General features: G+C 48.5%; 2 protein-coding genes across 2 annotated transcripts; one reads left to right on the top strand and one right to left on the bottom strand.

Annotated features, from left to right (window-relative positions):
- Positions 1-130: 130 nt before the first annotated feature.
- Positions 131-14441, bottom strand: gigyf1b (GRB10 interacting GYF protein 1b). Its single transcript, XM_035535854.2, has 25 exons — positions 14157-14441; positions 12711-13122; positions 12407-12470; positions 12033-12162; positions 11816-11911; positions 11315-11429; positions 11114-11216; positions 10580-10773; positions 9889-10106; positions 9680-9785; positions 9324-9479; positions 9104-9246; positions 8662-8899; positions 8196-8362; positions 7907-8004; positions 7715-7815; positions 7501-7574; positions 7214-7348; positions 6747-6953; positions 6257-6432; positions 5987-6147; positions 5701-5864; positions 4067-4175; positions 1240-3939; positions 131-1097 (listed from the first exon to the last, which is right to left on the bottom strand). Exons 3-24 carry the CDS (start codon positions 12439-12441, stop codon positions 3872-3874), a joined length of 2994 nt encoding a protein of 997 aa, XP_035391747.1. The 5' UTR covers positions 12442-12470; positions 12711-13122; positions 14157-14441; the 3' UTR covers positions 131-1097; positions 1240-3871.
- Positions 14442-17921: 3480 nt separating this feature from the next.
- Positions 17922-18996, top strand: LOC113580618 (endonuclease domain-containing 1 protein). Its single transcript, XM_035535793.2, has 2 exons — positions 17922-18224; positions 18388-18996. The coding sequence occupies exons 1-2, from the start codon at positions 17922-17924 to the stop codon at positions 18994-18996; spliced, it is 912 nt and encodes a 303-aa protein (XP_035391686.2).
- Positions 18997-20070: the final 1074 nt, after the last annotated feature.

The raw sequence follows: 20070 nt of genomic DNA, 5'->3' as shown, positions 1-20070 counted from the left end.
TGTGACCTGAACATCAGCACATTTTCCCACATAAACTGAAAATCAGTGTTTTCACAGGTGCCGTTCCAATGCTTGAATGCTTCTCGATTATTTAGCTGGGAATTTCAGAAGGACGAACAAACAAAATAGATTTCACATTTAAAATTTTTATTTTCAGTTAAACATACTGTTTTGATCTTAAAGAAAAAACAAAACACTATTCCCCCCTTTTCAGTGGGTACCACCTCCACTATCCACACAGCACATGATCACAAAAAGCTCTTGGGGGGGGGGGGGGGGTTGGGCTGGGAGAAGAAGAGATCTAGTCTGTTCTTTTTTTAACTCTAAAAATTGCTCTTGCAACCTCAATAATACATCAGAATTAATTAGTCCTTATGTGTCAAAACTCCTGCAATTATTCACTTGAACATTAGCATAGAAAAACAATACATACAGAGGAAACCAGAACCCCCCCCCCCCCCAGGGGGTTGCGTGTGTGAGTGAGGAGAGGGCCAGTTCCGGACGGAAGCGGCCCTGTTCAGAGGTGGGTTCTCTGCTCTACAGGAGAGCCTGCACTTTTAACCCGGGCGAGCTAGTGGGCCAGGCCAACATGGCCTGTGGTGACTTTCCACTCTGTGCAGTTATGGCCTGGAGAAGGAACGAACTCAGGGGAGCACAGAGGTTAAGGATCGCAACAAGAGAAAAAGGCAGAGATCATTTACACTATATACACGGCCCCTGGTGCCACACACGCACACGCCTGTGCGAATGGATGAGCAAGTGCCTTACCAGCACGCGTGAGTGTACACGCACGCACACATGCAGGCAGGCAGGCACGCACGCACTCACGCTCACTTGTGCACATGACCCGATTCTGTGCAAAGTGGTTAGGTTCAGATCTGGGAAGAGTGGTCACATGACCATGAAAAGGGAAAAGAAGTCCTTGTTGGGGGGGGGGGGGGGGGGGGAGAGTGAGAGAGCGCGTGAGCAAGCGAGCCTATATGCAACAGCAAGGAACAGTGAGGATGAGCCAGGCTTGAATCCATTGGCTGCCCTCCTCATTCTGCCTGCAGGGGTCAGCGTGGAGCCAGGGAGCACAGGTCTCATCCACAAGCTGGCTGTCAAAATGAAAGCAGAAAAAGTAGTCAGAAATAGTGAGGCAATACCAACTCCGTAACACCAGGGAGACCAGGCTGGAACTCGGCGGACTGAACGGTGCACTGTCTGTATGTTCGAACACTTTCCAAATTGGAACCTTACCTGCTCTTGCTACTGAACGGCTGGGAAGTTTCAAATCCACATCTTGTGCGGTCCGAGGTCTCGATTGCAGCCTTTTGCTGTAGTAATTGTCCTCTCCCACGAGGAATGAAACAGACCTCAGCAGTCTCGGAGGTTTAGTCCACGAGGAAAGAACAAACATGGAATGGTGAGAGATCCTCGATCTGGTCCTCCACTCCAACCCGGGCTGGGTCCGGGTCTGAAACCGACGCGTTACTAATATATTCAAATATCCCAGCTTTTCTACATGCTAATCTTCTCCAAAAGGCATTTTGAAGGAAAACAAAACAAAACCAAACCATAAAAACAAAACTCTCTAGTATAAAGGGTTTCTTGTGGAACATTCAGCCAACCATTTTCCTTCATTTGACACAGAGCAGGGCAGAGCTCAGGAAGCAGTTGAGAGCATTTACCCCTCACCGCGCGGTCGGGTGTGTGCACCACAGCCCCGCCCACGAGGCCCCACCCTGAGCTGAACCGCCGCTGATCCTTTTGCCAGCCCCCCCCCCCTTATTGCTGCTCCTCAAGTCTTTCTGTTCTTTTTTTCTTCTTCTTCTTCTGCAAAAATAGAATCCAGAACCAGGAGTGAGAACAGGGAGGGAAATGGGCGTAATGCAGGGACCATTTCCTTTACATCAAGTACCAATAAATCCCCCACCCGCTTCTTCAATGGCTCTCATCTGAAGAGGGGAAAAAAACCAACAACAAACAACCCCCCCCCCCCCCAAAAAAATAATAATAATTAAAAAAAACAACCATTTTACATAAGAAATTAAAAGGAAAAAAATAAACACTGTTTGATTTCCATTTCGAAATGCAAACAAGTCGGGGGTGGGGGTGGTGTGATTCAGTAATCTACTGCTACACAGAGCGAGTCCTTGGCTCTGATTGGCTGGGCTGCAGCCACAGTGAGCAGGCCCACACCCGTCCAGAGGTCTTCGGCCTCCTCCCACTGCTGGAGAAAGTTCTGGAAGAAGAGCAGGAGGAGACAGCACTGTCTGCACTCGGGTTCAGCTGTTACACGCGTCTGTCCGCACACGACCTGTCGCACCTCGAGCCGGTCAGACAGACGAGGGGGCTGCAGCCGATTTGATGCGGTCACACATTTTGCTTTGCTTTTGGAATACATTCATTCATAATATACTTCCAAAGGAGGCAAAAGGAAATAAAATGTTAAAAAAGGAGAAAAAAACCCCCAAAAACAAACAAAAAACTTAGCAGCCTCAAAAGTGCTCCAAATCACAGAAGCTTGAATACTTTGTATGCAACATTAAAAAAATAAATCCATCAGCATTTTTTCCAACAGTAATGAAAAGTAATGTTAATCCCTCTCATACACACACAGATCACAACGCCATGGCGTTGAACACTGTCAGTAAGTCCACTATCATACACAAAGAGCACGAAAGGCAACTGGTTCACGTTGTCGTGCCAAAGTTTGGGTAGAGAATTCTCCATGTGGACGGGGAAGAGAACAGGGCAAGAAGTACACAGTTTTATGGTGTTTAAAGAGAAGAGCTACACTATTACACGTCCACCACGCGCGCACCCAAAACGCCCTCAGAAAACACAGGCAGAAAAGGCCTACACAGCACCACAGCCAGGACAGGCTCACACCACCCCCAGCAGGCCACATGGAGAACTACATGGTTTCAAACCGCTGGCATGCAATGTTTGACCGTTCTCTTTAAAAACCTATGTACAAGTGAGCCAGCGCGCGCACACACACACACACACACACACACACACTCGCGTGCAAATACACGCACCTTTTAGTATACATGCTTGATGAAATACAAAAATCTGTTCAACAAAATAAAAACATGGCATTTTTCTATACACATTGGTAATAAACTTTGTGCACATTTCTTCACATCACTCTCTCTCTCTCACACACACACACACACACCCATGCTTGCAAAAAAACTCCTCGACCCAACAAACTTTTTCCCCTTTCTTTTTTTAACAAGTGCAAATATTCAAGTTTTTTTTTAATTCAGATTTTTATAGCTTTACCTTTCAGAAAAAAACAGTGTTTTTCAGGAGTGGATTTTTTTTCTTCCAGGAAAGTGAAAAACAAACAAACAAACAAACAAAAACCCCAAACACAAACAAACAAACAAAACCAACCCAACTGCATTCTGCCCTACAGCCTCAGGGCTGTGCCTAACAGAGACACTCTAAATGCTCTCCAGTCAAGAGAACACGCACTCTCTCTCTCTCTTACACACACACACACACACACACACACACACACACACATTTGGATACAAATATTTTACACAATATATGCATCAATATATTCACACGTTTTCATACTGTAAAAACAAAACAAAAACAACAACAACCCCACCCCCCCCAAACCAGACAAAACTCCATGTGAAATATTGAAACTCTTGTAATAAAGTGCAATAGCTTAGTTAAGGTGCATATGGAGTGAGAGGGCTCTCTGCAAACCATCTCTCTGTCTCTCACGCCACCCTTCTCTAGGTAAATGGGGAGAGAGTGAGAGACACGATGTGTGGGTAGCCCCCTCTCTGCTGAGCAGTGCACATTCATATGCTAGTTTGCTCCAGGTTAAGGCCTCAGGTAGACTCAAGTAGGTGCTGCTGGATCAGTAATCCTCCACTGCCTCCATCTCGCCCAGCATCATGCGCTCGCCTGCCCCCAGGAAGGAGTAGCCTGTGTAAGGAAGGCAGAGAGACACTGAGGGCAGGCGCCACGCCGAAAGGCTTTTTAACGCAGAGAGTCCGAGATGCTGGGATGAGAGGAGAAAACCTGTGTGTGTGTGTGTGTGTGCACTGCTCACCCAGAATGCTGGGGTCAGAGTGGAGCATCATGGGCTTCTTTTTCATCTTCCCCCCCTGGCTGTCGTACATGCTGCCACTTTTACTCACATGGGCTGACTGGAACACGGACTAGAAAACAAACAAACAAAACAAAACCCCCCCCCCCACAAATAAATGACCTAATTAAGACCTTCAGGAGTTTCTCGCGTCTCCAACTCCATGCGCCAGTCACACACCAGATGCAATATGTTCCTCTAAACCTTCTTTGGAAAGCTTTTTTACATAATAAAATACATGAGAATCTAACTGAAAGCCCCTGGATGGCGACCTGCATGTTAGAGAGAATTACAACTTCTCTGAAAGGCAGCACCAACCTGCAGAGGGAAATTCATATATTCAGTCCAGCAACCTCCTTAGACAGCTGTAGAGTGAGATAGACGCACGCACGCAAAATCTAATACTTCAGAAATAAAATTACATTTTGATGTATAGCTCTGGAAAAAAAATGAGACCACTGCAAAAATAATCCCGTTTCTTTGGTTTAACTACAGGCATATGTTTGAGTAAAATAAACATTTTTGTTTTATAATCAAAAAATGCAGTGTTTTCAGACCTCAAATGACGCAAAGAAAACAAGTGTAAACAACCTTCCTATTTTAACTTGTGAAGACTTCACAAAATCAGTCTTTCTTGGAACAACCTTGACGCGTCTTGGTCTGTTCTCTGCCAGTTTGTCACGCTGCTCTTTAAACCAGATTTGGTTCGGGTTACCATCTGAGGGTACCTGACTACCATCTGATCGGTACCCCAATAAGCAGAATGAGGTATGGCCATGCTGGAATCCAGCAGACGTGCGTATATTCATGGGCACGCACGGCCCTGTCCGAACGGGAGAAGCCCCAGGCGGCGGAGACGCAGCAGCAGACCCAGACAGACAAGCAAGCAACGACCGTCAACCCAGACGCGGGAAACCGTGGCGGTGAGGGACGTGGTGGTCCTGAGGGGTGGAAACCCGTGGAGGACTATGAAAACACCAGGGACTGAAAGGAGGACCAGAGAGACTATATAAGGTCAAACCACGGTTGTCCCAGTAGTGACGGTGTGAGTACAGAGGCTGTGCTCTCTGAGCTGGGGAAGAGACTACCGCAGATTCTGATTCGTCTTTTCCACACACGCCCCTTATGAAGGCTGTACGCTCTTCTTCTTCTTTTTTTTAGCAGATCTTTAAAAAAAAAAATGTAAAAACTGAAACTTGCTATGTAAGTGTTTAATCACTTTGTTCTGGTACTAGGCGGAACCACGTCTAGCTGCAACAGCAGCGTTCGAGTCTGCCGGGCTGAGGCTCTGCCAGCCATGCCCACTGTTTGGGAGTGCGTCTGCGCATGCATCCTGTTAGATGTGCTTCAGGTTGTTCAGCTATTCCTACAGGAGCTCCCCGTACTTTGCACAATACATCTGTCCTGCAGTTTTAACGAGACGCCCACATCCTGCTGAGGAGAGGAGTCCTCCGAGCACCTCTGTGTTTATTGAAATGTGCACCACGGCGCTCTGAGTTCTGGCCAAGAAACACTACTTCTCTCGATCCGACCGCAAAGGCGGGCGGGTCTCTGGTCATTGGCTGACCTGCTGTTGCTGTCTGGGGTGATTGGCTGACCTGCTGTTGCTGTCTCTGGTGGTTGGCTTTCTGCTTGGCACGGCGTTCCAGGAACTGCTTGGCGAACTCTTTGGCTTCGACGGTGTCGCCCAGGTATGAGCGAATGAAGTCGTGCACTACGTAAGGTGACTCCACCTCCTTCAGATATGACACCACCGTGGCTACTACGCACGACACCAGGGGGGGAGGCAAAGACATCAGGTCACTCTGAACACACAGCAGGCAGAGAGAGAGAGAGAGAGAGAGAGAGAGAGGGAGGATGTGTGTGTGTGTGTGCACGCGTTACCATCCAGAGAGGAGGAGGAGTTGTTGGCAGAGGTGTTAAGAGCATGCAGCATCTGTTCGCACCACGTGGTGAAGCCGTCCTGAGGTTTCATCCCCTGCAAGAGCTTCAACAGACGCTCCTCTTCCTCATTTCGCTTCCTACGATTCAGCAAGAACTGCTCACTGCACACACACACACACACACACACAATCGGTGTAGGCATGTGTGAGTGTGTGTGTGTGTGTGTGTGTGTGTGTGTGTGAGAGTGTGTGTGTGTGTGTGTGTACGTACCTGAGGGAGGGGCTGCTAAGGCTGCTCTTCATGCCCACGTTGCGGTGGTTGCTCTGGGTCTTTACCGCCTCCTCCCACATGCCCATACCAGCTGCACTGGCACTGCCAATCTTGCTCTCCATACCCACCCCCGGCCACACCCCCACAGAGCTCTCTGGCCACTGCCCCATCGCCAGCTTGGGAGGGAGGGGTCAGAGAGAGGGTGCAAGGAGGCAGAAGGGAAAGAAAGAAAAAGGATTTTTTTTTTTTAAACCTTATTCTGACTGTTCAGAGCAGCCTGATCTAGTGCAGTTAGCTACGCTAGTGTGTAGTGGGTTGACCATTTTTAATGCCACTACATTTCCTACAGTCAGGCAGGTCATGGAAATCCCATGCAAATATGTATACACACTTAATTAAGACTAGGAGGATGGGAGCTGTAATTAACGTCGGTCACGACTTCGTATCGGCCCACGGTAAAGCCACCCGAAGCCGACACACGCGCCCTTACCCTCTGCTGCTGGGCTCTCTGCTGCTGCTGCTGCTTGTGGAGTCTTTCAGCCTCCAGCTCCAGCAGGGCCAGATTCTTACCCTGGGCCTTGTGAGGAAACCCCGCCTCCTGGGCGGAGCCCCAGCCAGCCCCGCTTTGCCCTACCCCCTGCTGATGGTGGCTTTGCTGGAGCAGCTTCATGATAAGCTCCTGCTGCTGACGGCACTGCTGCTCAACGCGCGCGCGCGCACACACACACACACACACACACACACACACACACACACACACACACACACACACACACACACACACACACACACACACACACACACACACACGAGAGTTCACTGAGGGTTTACATTATTCATCTCCATCAGTCATGTGAATTTCCATACAAAGTGAATAAAAGGTCGCGTGGAGAGTTCAATCTGGACCTTTTTGTTTTTTCTACTCTGGGACATAACAGCGCGGGCGTCGGCGCTCACCTGTTTGCGCCGATAGAGCTCCTCCTCCTCTCTCCTCTTCTGCTCCTCCTGCTGCTGCCTCCTCTTCTCCTCTCGACGCTTACGCTCCTCTTCCTCCCGCTTCACCCTGAGTTCAGCTTCACGCCGCTCCTGGAGCTGACACACACACACACGCAGCTATTTTTGAGAGATACATGACAACTAAGAAAATAAGACATTATTGAATCAAGATTAAAGATATTCAGTAGGGAGAGAGACCGTGGGAGACAAACTGCGTGCACACACACACGCAAATGAACCCGTCTTACTTTCTGCAGCTGCTCGAGAGTTGGACCCTGAGGTGAGTTACTCATGGCTAGATCCCACAGACCAGACTCGCCACCTGCACCACAGACACAGGAACAGAGACACGCACGCACACACACACACAAAGAGAGAGAGAGAGAGTCAGGAGGGCACTAGGGTGGGGGACACCCTGGTGTCCTCTTCTCAACTCAGAACGCTCAGAACCCAGTGGGCTACCTGGCTGCTGTGAGGATGAGGTATGCATGTCCCACACGGGGCCGGTCTCCGGCATAGACACAGACCTGTTCATCGCAGGCATCATGCCTGACTCCCCACACCTAACACACACACACACACACACACACACACACGGTAAGAGTCAGACACACCCGAGCGTGCGCTGCGTGGGTGGGGTGGAGGGGCCGTCACCTGTTGAGATGCTGGAACCTCATGTGCAGTTGCTGGTAGAGGGCAGCAGTGGCTGCCTGCTCCAACTGCTTCTTCACCAGTTCCTGGTCCATGTTACCCTGCACAGACACAAGACAGCTCAACGCAGGCGCTGAATACCATACAACACCGAGGACGACCCTAAGAAGACCTCAACCTCGAGTCAACCATAGCCAAACTACATTACAGTAGAACAAACGAAGATTGTGACTTGCCCAGATACCTTTGTTGGTGTGCGGTGTGTGTGTGTGTGCGTGTGTGTCTCTCTCACCAAAAGGGGAGGGGGGGAGGGGCCTGGGGAGAAAGGCACACGCCCCCACATCTTGATGACGTCTCCTAGAGGCTGGAAGCCCTCGTCACAGCCCCTCTTCACCAGGAGGGTCATGATGAAATAACCCGCCTGGAACCACTCGCACATCTCCACGGGACTGAAGGGCCCTGCAGAGCGACCCACAGAAGCACTCAAGACGCAGGATAGCACGCATGCACAAGGATCTGCACGCAGGCCGCTACAGAACTGAGACAAGGTCACCACACACAGGACAGTAGACCCCTGTGTGCAAAGGTATGGTGTAAAAAAATGGTTTTAAATGGTTTGAAGGTTGTAATCAAAAGACTGAAATGTGTAATGTGTAGGGTGCTTAGGTTCATATGGATAAACTGATTATTTCACACAAACGTTTGAGAAAAGAGGAGATGTGTGTTTGTATAAATATACTTGCGTGTGCGCGCATTACCTTGTATCTCTCCTTGGGGGTCTTTGTAGAACCACTTCATTGCGGACTCGTGTGTGAGTGGCAGGGCATTGGCGGAGTGAGAAAGAGTGTGTGTGGGTGGGTGGGAGTGTGTATGCACGGCCGGGTGTGTGTGGGTGTGTGTGAGAGTGGCAGGGCCGTGGCCATCCTGAAGGGCTTGTGCGAAACACTCCTCGTCCAGAGACGTGTCCTGCAGAGAGGCGACCAACTTCTCAGCTTCCTGTAAAAACAGGAAACACCCACAATATACCTCTTAAGTCCTCTGCTGCACCACTGCGCTTGGTACAACACACCACAACCGGAACCCGCACCGTGAAGGTGGAAAAAGTCGTCTTAAAACTCTTAGACAGAAGAGTGAATTTTTTCATGTGCATCTACATAAAATACGTAACATCCATCGCAAAAGTAAGTTGGCTGTGGAGACCTGCTGAAGGTGCTTCATGCCCTCGTCCTCTTCTGTGTCTCCCCCTGGTGGCGGGAGGTCAGGACCGGCGGCAGAGAGAGGGGACGTGCCAGCAGCAGAGGAGCTCTTGCTGGGCTGAGCGCTGCCCGCTGCCGGAGACGCATCTGAAACATCCGCAAGCGGTTCAGGGACGGGAAGGTGACAATCAAGAGCCTTAACCGTAGATGAGCACGCAGCGTACCTTCAGCAGACTGGAGACTGGGCTTCGATGAGATCAGGATAGGGGTTGGAGGCGTGCTCTTCTCCGTGGGGCGAGCGGGGGCAGGGGCGGAGTCTGCAGGCGGAGAAGCGGGTTTCGCGTCTCCGCCGTTGGCCAGTCCCGTGGCGGCCGTCTCCTCTGGTGGACACCAGGCGCGGAGAGAGAGAGAGAGAGAGAGAGATGAGGGCAGGGGTGAGAGCAAGCGTGACAAAGACCTGAACAAAAATCAACTAACCAGAAGTCACGCAAACGCAGGCCAAACCTCCGACCGGGTAGCCCCCACCCCCGCCCCGCCTCCAGCCGACCAGGGGGAGGGGCCGGCAGACTCCGCCTCTTACCTTTCTCAGCAGGGCTGTCCTTCTTCTCCTGGATGGTGTCCTCTTCCTCCTCCAAGGGCTCGAACCCCAGCTCCTGGTCCTCGCGGATGGCGTCTCTCGAGGCCTTCTGAGGACGTGCCACACACACACACACACACAAGACCTTACTGGCTGCGCTTGTGACGGACTCCGCCCACGACAGCGTCTGGCTGGCGGCGCCTCATACCCACCTTCACGCACATGAAGGCGCCCGACGAGTCGAAGGTGCCCATCTCACCCTCCTCCTCGTCCGTGCACCACTCCGGCAGCCCATCCCTGTCCTCCTCTCCTCCCTCGCTGCCCGCCCTCCTCCGCCCTACGTCTCCGTCCCGGAAATCAAAGTCAAACTTCCGCCGCCGCCCCTCCCCGCTTCCGTGGTCTCTCCAACCGGCCGAGCGCGGACCACCGTCTTACGGGCCGGATGAAAGGGAAACAAAATATACACCCCCACCACACTCAAACAATTAAACTTGAAAACAAATACATAAATGTTAAAAATAAATAAAATGTAGGTCTTTAATTCATGTTCCTATAAAGCAGTTGAATCACATTACTTAAACAAAAATGACGGGTAATCAAAACTGTGTTTAACTGGTATGCTGAAACTGCAAATAAAAACACTTTGCCAATGTTTTTGTTTACTGCTTTCAGCACTGAATTTATGCAGAATTACTGTGCATGTGTTTTTTTTGTTTTTGTGGTTTTTGTAACGCCATATAATCCATTAAACGTCACGGAATCCCCACAGGCAACTTCAAGCAAGTGCCATGATGAACACACATTAAACATTACAATCAGCTTTGTAGAATGTACCCTCTTCACCCAACCTTCTCCTTCCTTGAGTGAGTTAGCACGCGTGTGTGTGTGTGTGTGTGTGCGTACCATCACGGCGCACGCCCGCAACCCTCCAGCTCCCGCCCGGCTCTCCTGCCTCCTCCTCCTGCGGCTCCTCCCGGAGAGTGCGCCAGTTGTCGCTGTCCGAGCGAGCGTAGTCCTTCCGGCTGCCCGAGCTGCCATCCTCAAACCCGCCGCGGCCACCCTCTCTCCGGAGGGGCTTCTCGAAGCGCCGCTCGCCTCTGGAGAGCGCAAACAACCACTCGACGTCAAACACTCCGTACAAGAGATCACGGAAACGGCTAAGAGAGGCACAGAAAGAAGGCAAAACCTTCGCTTATGGCATGCAACTGCAACAGCAACTTATTCAAGATGGTGTAAAGATGTCAGAATCCTGGATTGGGATTATATCATCTGTGTTTTCCTGCATTATAAGAGTTAACGTAAGGGTGCAATGACCCTCCGCTGCGAACCTGTCGTTTACAAGTGTCCTGCGTTATAAGCGCTGGTGTACGGGTGTAATAACCCTCCACTGTGAACCTGTCACCTGCGATAAGAGCATAATAGCCACGCGTCACGCACCTGTCGTCCCAGCTCTGGCTGCGGTGCGTCTCTCTGCTGCGGCCAAAGCCCACGTCCTCATCGCCCCCTCTTTGGTAGAAGCCCCCTTCTCCTCTCCCTCTGCCTAAAATGCAGGAAGAAGAAACATCTCACTTTACACAGACCGTTGGCTTTAGGTGTGTGTGTGTGCGCACGCACATATTTATCCGCCTGCGCACTCACCGCGCCCTCCTCGGGTGCTCCCGCGGCCTCGGGACACGCCCGCTGGAATGGTCCCGCCTCCTTTACCCATGAGCCTCAGCACGGCTACACTGTTTACAGACATGGAGAAGTTCCTCTGCAATGCAAATAGATGATGCATCACAAATCAGATCACTGATAGCAGCAGTGCACATCAACACAAACACCACAGGAGAGACCAGGCACCCTAGTGTAGTACACCACAGGAGAGGCCAGGCATCTCAGTCTCTCAACTTCTGCTTTAAGCTCATTTTAAAGCGGTGTGAATTTATTTTTAAGTCACTGGCATTCCATTTGTCTTTTGCATTACTACTTTTATGCTCTATATGCTTTAGTTCTTGTTCCTATAAAGCATGGACGCTGGATGCTTTCCCTTAGTTATCCATAAATACTGCAATGACAAACGCGCCGATCAAGCCAGTGTGGTCTGGGAAAATTAGATTATTCCCAAGGGATGCCGCTCCAGGTGTAGCGCGAGCTCACCTGCTCCTCCTCAGTCAGAGGCAACAAGGCTAACGGCTGCTGGGGCTCCTCCTGGAGAATAGCAGTGAACTCCTTATCCTGCATATCCTCTGGGACCTACAGACACAGACAGACACACAGTCAGCAAATAGTCCACAAAACACAATCGTCCCAGGCTAGCAGCTCAGCAAACGCTGACAGCGCAGCTGCGCGTGGGCTCCGCTGACAGGTCCCTCACCTTGTTATCTTTGATATAAAGTGCTAACATCTCCTCACGGCCGTAACGGTACTCGGCCAGCTTCGACTTTGGCATTGCTGGGGAAGGGGGCGGGGATGTGACGCTCCCTCCTCTGGATAGTGCACGGAGCCTGGGACACACACACACACACACACACACACCCCCCAAACTCATCGTCATCATCCTCAACTCATCCACGCCAATTAGGAAGCTGTTAAATCTTTTTTTAACACCTTCAGAGTGAGCTGAGGAACCTCAGGAAACATCTGCTTCCTTATTTAGACACTAGCAAAGAGGAAGTTCAGCTCAAACACAACCAGCAAAGGAGAAGGAAAACGCCATAGAGAGAAATGAAGGGGAGCATTAAAGGTTACCATTCTGGGCCGAAGTTTAGCGTCTCAGCGGTCATACTCTCTGCGTGCTCAGGGCTCAAAGGATCTGCAGATATAAAAGGAGCTGAAGTCCCACTACAGCACAACACCTGTTACTACAAAAAAAACTCTAGAAGAAAAAGAAAAAACAACTACAGCTAAGAAATAACCAGCAGTGTGTATGAAATGAAAAGGATCAAATCTGATCATCACAAATGAATAAAACGAACAAACAAACAAAAAACCCAGAGCCAGGTTCAGGTCCAAACACAGTCCCATGGAAATAACCCCATGGAGGAACTCTCACCTTGTCCAAATGCAAGGACTGACCAGGAGCAGGACAAACAGGCCAGAAGAGTGCAGTAGGGGCTGAGAGACGCTGTTTTGGTGTGCGTGTTGGGTGGACGTGGAGCTCTGGACGAGTGGATTAGTAGCTGCCAGATTCAGAAGAATAGCAGAGGAACAAAGAGGAACATCGAAACCGACAAAAACTCTGGAAAACCGGGAACACTACTCCAATAATACAGATCCCATAAAAAAAGTCAGTGGAATAGTATGCCAGGAATAACAGACTGTGCTCTGCGAGTAAACTGTGGTGGCATTGATAAGAGCACGGGATTGAGATGCCGTGTTGTCACTTTTGCTGGGTGCTTCCCTCCGTTTGGCCCCGATCTTGGTTGCTCTCGTTTTCAGTGGTTCTTTTACAAACAAGCCTTCACCTGCATTAAAAAAACCAACACACACAGAAGTGAAGAGCAGCACTGATCAGACAACTGATGAAAAATGCAAAAAATGAAATATGTCTACACAGGTGAAATGTGTTAATTTATTTACATGTTCATCAAACGCTTGTGGCAAGAAAAACAAGCAGTATGATCTAAGATACTGAGAAACAAACTTTGAAAGTGCATTCAAGCTGGGCATCACACTTGTAAATAAACACAGCTTGGCCATTTAGATATACATTTATTAAATATCTCGCAGAGCAAGAAAGGACCATAAATTAATACTTTTGCATTCATTTGTACTTAATCTGGGCGATTTTACAGCAGAAGCTTGGAAAACCTGAAGCGCTGCCATAACTCGGCAGCTTGTAGCAACACGACACCGACATGGTCGAGGTGCGCGTTGCCACTACATTACCGATGGAGGCTTTTGAGACTAAGAGTCATCACCACAGGACCCTAGGATTTGGCCATTTTAACGATTCTGAAGAAGTTGTCTGGAAGACAGTTTAGCAGGCGGACGGAGAGAGGTGGAGTAGGTTAAAGCGGCACGGATGACCCTCTATCGCGCTAGCTAACGGATAGCGCGGACAGCTAGCTGGCTAGCTAAAGTTGACAGTTTACAGAACTTAAATTTTATGGTTTGTTTATATATATATATATATATATATATATATATATATATATATATATACACACATATATATACACACACACGTTTTCCCTTAAGTTAAAGCACAAACTATAATAGCAAAATGGAGACTAGTGATACGATAAGATGGCTGTAAATGAAGAAGACGTTTAAGGTTAAGCAGCAATGCCCGGAACGTTTCATTGCCCTGACCTGGCTCTTCTCCAAAATCTACCTCGGTGATTCACTCAAGGCCTTTTCAACTGAAACATTTCAATCAACCAGTAGCAATTTCCGTGCTAGGCGAGAGTAACAGGATCGATGCAGGCAAAGCAGCAATGCACTGGTGATTGCAATGCATTAGTAATTCTGCACATTCAAACTTTAAAAATGTTACCTTTTTTTGCAAGATGAACAAATATGACCCCGCTTGCTAGCTAGCAAGCATTAGCAGGCTAGCTAGCCAGCTTTTTTTAAAGTTGAGTCTTGTTTCAAGATTTTAGTCGATTTGCACGCATGTGCTTCGCAGTAACAGACAAAGTCGAGTCAGATATATCTGGTTTATGCAGCTATCTTATGCAAGTAGGATAGTGAAGTATATATTTAATGTTTTTTTTTCCCCTAATTGTAAGGCTCGCCGTGAGTTTTGTGTCGCGCTCGGTCGTCTTGTTTGTGTTTTAGAAAAATGGCTGTTCGATGTCTACCACGTGACACGCTCGTCCAATCACCGCAGACTTCGAGCGCATGCGTACATGCATCTCCTGCATGTACATACATCTCCTGCACTGCGCCACCTAGCGCACAAGACAAACTTAAACTCTCGCTGTCCGTTCGAGTCCAGCTGCAAGTGAAGACTGCTCGTGTATCCGCCGAGTACGGCAGAGGACGGACCGTTACATTTAAGATGCAGTTCCGTCTTTCGCTTGCCACCCCCCCACCCCCGCCACTTTATTCCAGCGCGGCGGACGCCTGCAAGGTTCTGCACGCGCACGCGCTGCTGCGGTGTCGCCCAGCACCGTAACGTTCCATTAGAGGAGCGCTCGAGGTTGCCGGCTCACGTGCACTCGGTGACAAAACACCTTTAGCGCTCCCGAGAGACTTCCTCAAGAACACCTGTGTGAATAAAACATTTCAGTTCCTCTGTGAGGATCGTGTGACCAATTATGCCCTCCTAAAACCATAAACTTCACGTATTTGATGTTAATTACAGTGTAACTACATTTTCTAAAATGGAAGAAGGCTATGTCATACCTAATTATTTAAAATTAATTTAATAGCTCTGAAAATGTTTTGTTATATTTGTTTGTAGTCAGAGTACTTTAAAGTTAGATTTGTGTATCATGGGTGATTTCTGTAATTATTTTCTTGTATCTTTTATTATTAAATGTAGAAGACTTTAAGGGTCGGTGCCAGGCCGAGGCCCCATCCAGCCACCAGAAGAAGGCCTCGAGTCAGGCACACCGCTAATCAGGCTTAATGCCCAACAGCTGGGCTAGACCTATATAAGCCCAGTGACCCGGTCACGCAGTGCTGGGTTTTTCCCTGAAGTTCTGAGCCAAGCTCCTAGCTGGTAACTTTGTATATTGAGGTCTGTGAGCCCTTGTGCTACACCTTACTTCTGTTCTGTGAGGGTGTCTGATTTACACGTCCGCTCCCCTCTCCAGTCAACTCTGTCTCTCTCCTAAAGCTCCCCATAGCCATTACAGTTCCTCCCTGTTTTCTGGTTTTGTTTGGGAAGTTTTAGTTTGGTTTTCCCCAGTGCATCGAGGTTGCCATTCTTCCCGTGGCATCCTTGGTTCTCCCTTTTCCTACGCTCGGCATGATGTTTAGTTTTTTCCTCTTGTTTTGTTGTCCTCCATTCCTTTGAAGGGTGATATACGCGGCAGTAGTTTTGTTGCTACTGTAGTCTAGCGAGAATTTGTTTATCTTGCAACAAAGCGGCCTGGGTTCACTGCCCACCTTTGTTTATTTACTTTGTCTTGTTTTACCAGTTCTATGATCTAACTGTTTTGCGCATGGGCCCACCATCATTAGAGTGTGGTTGCTCAGCCAGTAGGCTGTTGGTGTCATTACCTATCTGACCCTGGTTTGAGCCCACGTTACAAAGACACTTTATGGTGATCACTCATGTTGATAAATTGGGTGAAAATGCTGGTCTATTGGAACTGTAGTGTTAATGTTTGAGGTCTTCAGTGACAGCTTTTGTGTTCAGTTAGAGCATGTTAAAGCACGTGAAAACTTCTCTGTTCTTTCCCACCATTTGCTTTTCGTCCTTAATAAAGAAAGACGTCTTCAAACCCTCCTCACGATCGCCGCGTTCCCAGAGCACAACCCCGAACGACCCTGTTCATTTCGGCTTCAGCGTCACAAAGACTCAGCTTCCGCCTCCGCCTCAGTAACACAGAAACCCGGCCTAATTGGAGGAGACTGCGGAGTAAGCGTGCCTTAGCCAGGTTGCAGGGGTGCACATTTCCACAGGGTTTCTGCAGGTAGACGGAGAACCTGCTGATTAGCTGCTAATTTCGTTGGTTACAGAGGGGCACGCACTAAACCCCTCTTTCTGGAATCACACACCACTGCTCCAGTATTCTGACTGAGGAACTGTGTCTACATAATGGGGCAGAACTTTAGTAGTTGTACTTTTGTAATCGTCGAACCATAACCTTTAAATCCTTCAGATGAAGCACTCTCGGCCAAAAAATAATAATTATGGGATGTAAATAATATAATGTTGAACAAGAAAAATAATATAATGCATAATGTAAAACCAAATCTAAGTATAGCCTAATGGTTAGTTTGTTCCAAAAGGGATCTCAGTAAGAATTAGTTGCAGCTTCTGTGAATGAGAGGGAGGTTGGATTCCATACAAAAGAAGTCAGAAACGTAAGCTATGACCATGAAACTCAGCCCTAACTCTAACCGCTGGGCTGTGCCAATCATTAGGAAATTGTAATCATGAGAACATAGTTTATTCCAGTATAGTTATTTATTTATGTACTTCTATAAAGCTGTGGCAATGCACTGTCACATGGTCCAGTATTTTCAATAGTCAAGAGACCACAAAAGAGGTGAGGTTTCTTAAGAGCCCAGGAGAGGTGAGGAATTTTAGAGACCGGGAGAGAGGTGAGGTATTTTAGAGACCGGGAGAGAGGTGAGGTATCTTAGAAGGCTGCTCTATTCAGTGCGTCTTTTGTCTCTGGCCAAAGTCCATCATGCTGCATTTTTCTGTTGAGGTGCTTATCACTCTCTCAGCTCTGCCTGTCTCTCTCCATCACTCCAATGCTGCCATTCCTTTGTTCTGCTCCATTCAGGAGGGATCCAATCGAATGGCCTCTTTTACATTTTATGGCACTATCAACCGTGCGTGCAGACAGCGGAGGGGGAAGGGAAGCGAGGCCGTTGGGAAGGACTTAGCGCCCGTCCTATAGCTGGAGAGCGCAGAGACTGCGTCTCGTCACACGCCGTAACATACAGAGCTGGCCACCGCAGTGTGCACGAGCTCCAGCGGGCTGTACGCTAAAGTCGGAAATCTAATTTAAAATGATGGCTGTCTGTAAAAGTGCCAGGAGCTATCTGTTATCTCTGGACCTTCTCCCTTCTTAATTACCCCGCCATACATAGCAACACTATGTCTTGTATATTGAAATGTGCTATACGAACAAACCTGACTTGCTTTAATCTAAAAAAGAGTATGGTACCATATTTCAACATGTCTCTAATATAGTGCCGAGTCTAGACTCCGAGCACTTCGACAGCCCTGACGGCGCTCTTTTTAATTTTCAAGTGTGGATTCCTCAGGACACGTAGCACCTGAGGGTACCAGGCGAACGCAGACGAGAGTGAAGATAAAGAGAGAAGACGTCTTTCGAGCGCGACATAAAGACTGCGGTTTAAACCAGCTTCCTAGTCCAGCTCTGGCTACCTGTTTCAGATATGCTGACAGTTGTGTCAGATAAAACCTTTGACCTGGGAGAGAGCTCTAGAGGTCGAGCCTAGGAAGATCTAGAGCTTGAAAGCAGCACACACCACATCAGGCCTCTCTGGTCACGAGTGGGTCCGATCGCCTTATTTGCTTATCACTCTGCTGCCATTCGAAATAAACAGCCCAGGCTTTCGCTCCTTTCCTCATTCCTCCAGACGACTCCGTGAGCCCGCGTTCACCATGAATCTCCTTCTGAGCTTGGCGACGCTCTTTGCCGTCTTTCACGGCGCTTGGCGCGCTGCGGCGACGGTCGTGGGAGACTTCAACCATGTGGAGAGGTGCAAGGACTTGCTGTACATGAGCACGCCACCTCGGGGCATGGTGGAGACGCAGCTGAAAAAGATCTGCCAGCGCTACGCCAACAAGCCGCGCTACGTGACGCTGTACGACCCCCACAAGCGCATCCCTGTCTATTCCGCGTACACGTTCAAGAAAACGGAGGGCGCCCGAAGAGTTGACTACCCTTGGATGTACGAACCTCAGGTAGGATGCTCTCTGCTCATCCATGGCATCTGGAATGGCAAAGCCAATACGAACCTATCGTGAAAATTAATGTGCAAATGTGTGTCGGTGCATGAACAATTATGCACCGAAAGTAATGGGGGTACTGGAGATACTTCCTCGCTCGTGTTTTGGTTCTTTGCAGCTTGAAGAGACAGACGGCAATGGTAACATGCTCCCGTTCCCCCCTGGCTACCTGCACATGAAGTTTGAGGACAGCCAGGCCATCCTCGACGACTACTCCGACGTAGTCCTGTACGAGAGGGGCCAGCTGAACCCGGATCAGCACCAGTCTGACCCACACGACCGCGCCGCTACTTACACCCTTACCAACGTGGTGCCGGAGATCCGGGAGTTCAGCATCGGGCCGTGGCGGGAGCACCTGGAGCGTGTCAGGGTGCGCCTGAACAACTACTGCCGAGGCACCGCCTATGTCGTCACAGGTGTGACCACGGCGGGTCACACGATCCGCGGCCACAACCAGGAGCGAGCGGCCATCCCTGAGGACATGTGGTCGGCCTACTGCTGCACCGACTACGACCGCAACTCACCGCACAACATCCGCATTAGCTTCCCAACCCAGGGCGCCCTGGCCAAGAATGCCAAGGAGGGCAATGCCGTCCACGAGCTTCCAGTGCAGGACCTGGAGAACTACCTGAAGACCCGCATGGATGTGGACCAGAACCTGCAGCTTTTCTACGACAACTGCATCTCACCCTCGCCACTGCCCTTCCGTTTGCACAACACCATATAACAGCACAGCGCTGTCACACTGCTCCTCGCTGCTGAAATTATGCAAAGAAAATACATTCCAAATACGAATAAATCTCAAAGGTGATATTTCTGTATTTTTCCAACTTTCTTTATTTCTAAATGTATTCCTAACTTTAACTCTTTTTGGGGGGCACTTGTTAGAAACACATGTAAGTAATTTGTTTATGATGATATGAGTTATAAATCTTAAAATCAACATATGTCCTTTTTTTTCCCACTGTGGAATACATGCATTAGTTGGTTTGTTTTACAAATGTGAAACCATATGATGTGCCATATGAAGTTAAACTTCTGTCTTCTTTTGCATGCTTGTTTCAGATGTGTAATCAAATGCTCATGGCAGTGTATAAAACCACTGAAGGTCCTGAGTTGCTCTAGCTGATAATAGGGCAACAATGAAATTCCATTTATTATTGTGCAAAGTTAAAGTCTTTTGTTCCAGACACTCTGGCCCACATTTACATGGCCTCTTTATCGCTAATGAATTCTGCATAACGTGAAAGAGAATTGCCGCCATTTGCCTACACACAGTGGTTCAGTGGCGTTTGCAGATATCAATTTTCATGGGGAGAAAGTAGCCTTTCAGTTTTGTCCCAAGAAGGCTTCTTCTTTTTTTTTTTTTTTTTTTAAGGTGCGGCCAAAGTGACAGAGACGCTGTACTTTTTTTGTGCAAATAAAATTGTCTCATGGTCTTCTTTGTGCCTTATCGTCTTCCTTGAAACGTTGTTTTTAGAAATGAATTAAATCATCACTTTAATTCACACTTTTTTGTCAAATAAGACACATGTTAAGGTAACACAAAGCTAATAATTTATTAATCCAGGATTTTTTATGTTTTGTTAAATGTCATTATAAACACAGAATTATTAGAATATCCAGACACCAGTGGTAATTCATGATTTATTAGGAAAATAGCTGTTTAATTACTTCATAAACTAGCTCTGAATGATGCAACCAAGAACACTGAATACCTGGTACAGGTGTGTTGAGAAATGGTAAACCCACACCACTACTACAAGACATACAACACATACACAACACTTACGCTTACAAA

The sequence above is a fragment of the Electrophorus electricus genome, chromosome 19, assembly GCF_041902795.1.
Source record: "Electrophorus electricus isolate QZ-2024a chromosome 19, ASM4190279v1, whole genome shotgun sequence".
Lineage (NCBI taxonomy): Eukaryota > Metazoa > Chordata > Actinopteri > Gymnotiformes > Gymnotidae > Electrophorus > Electrophorus electricus.
This window is presented reverse-complemented; position numbering and strand designations above follow the sequence as displayed.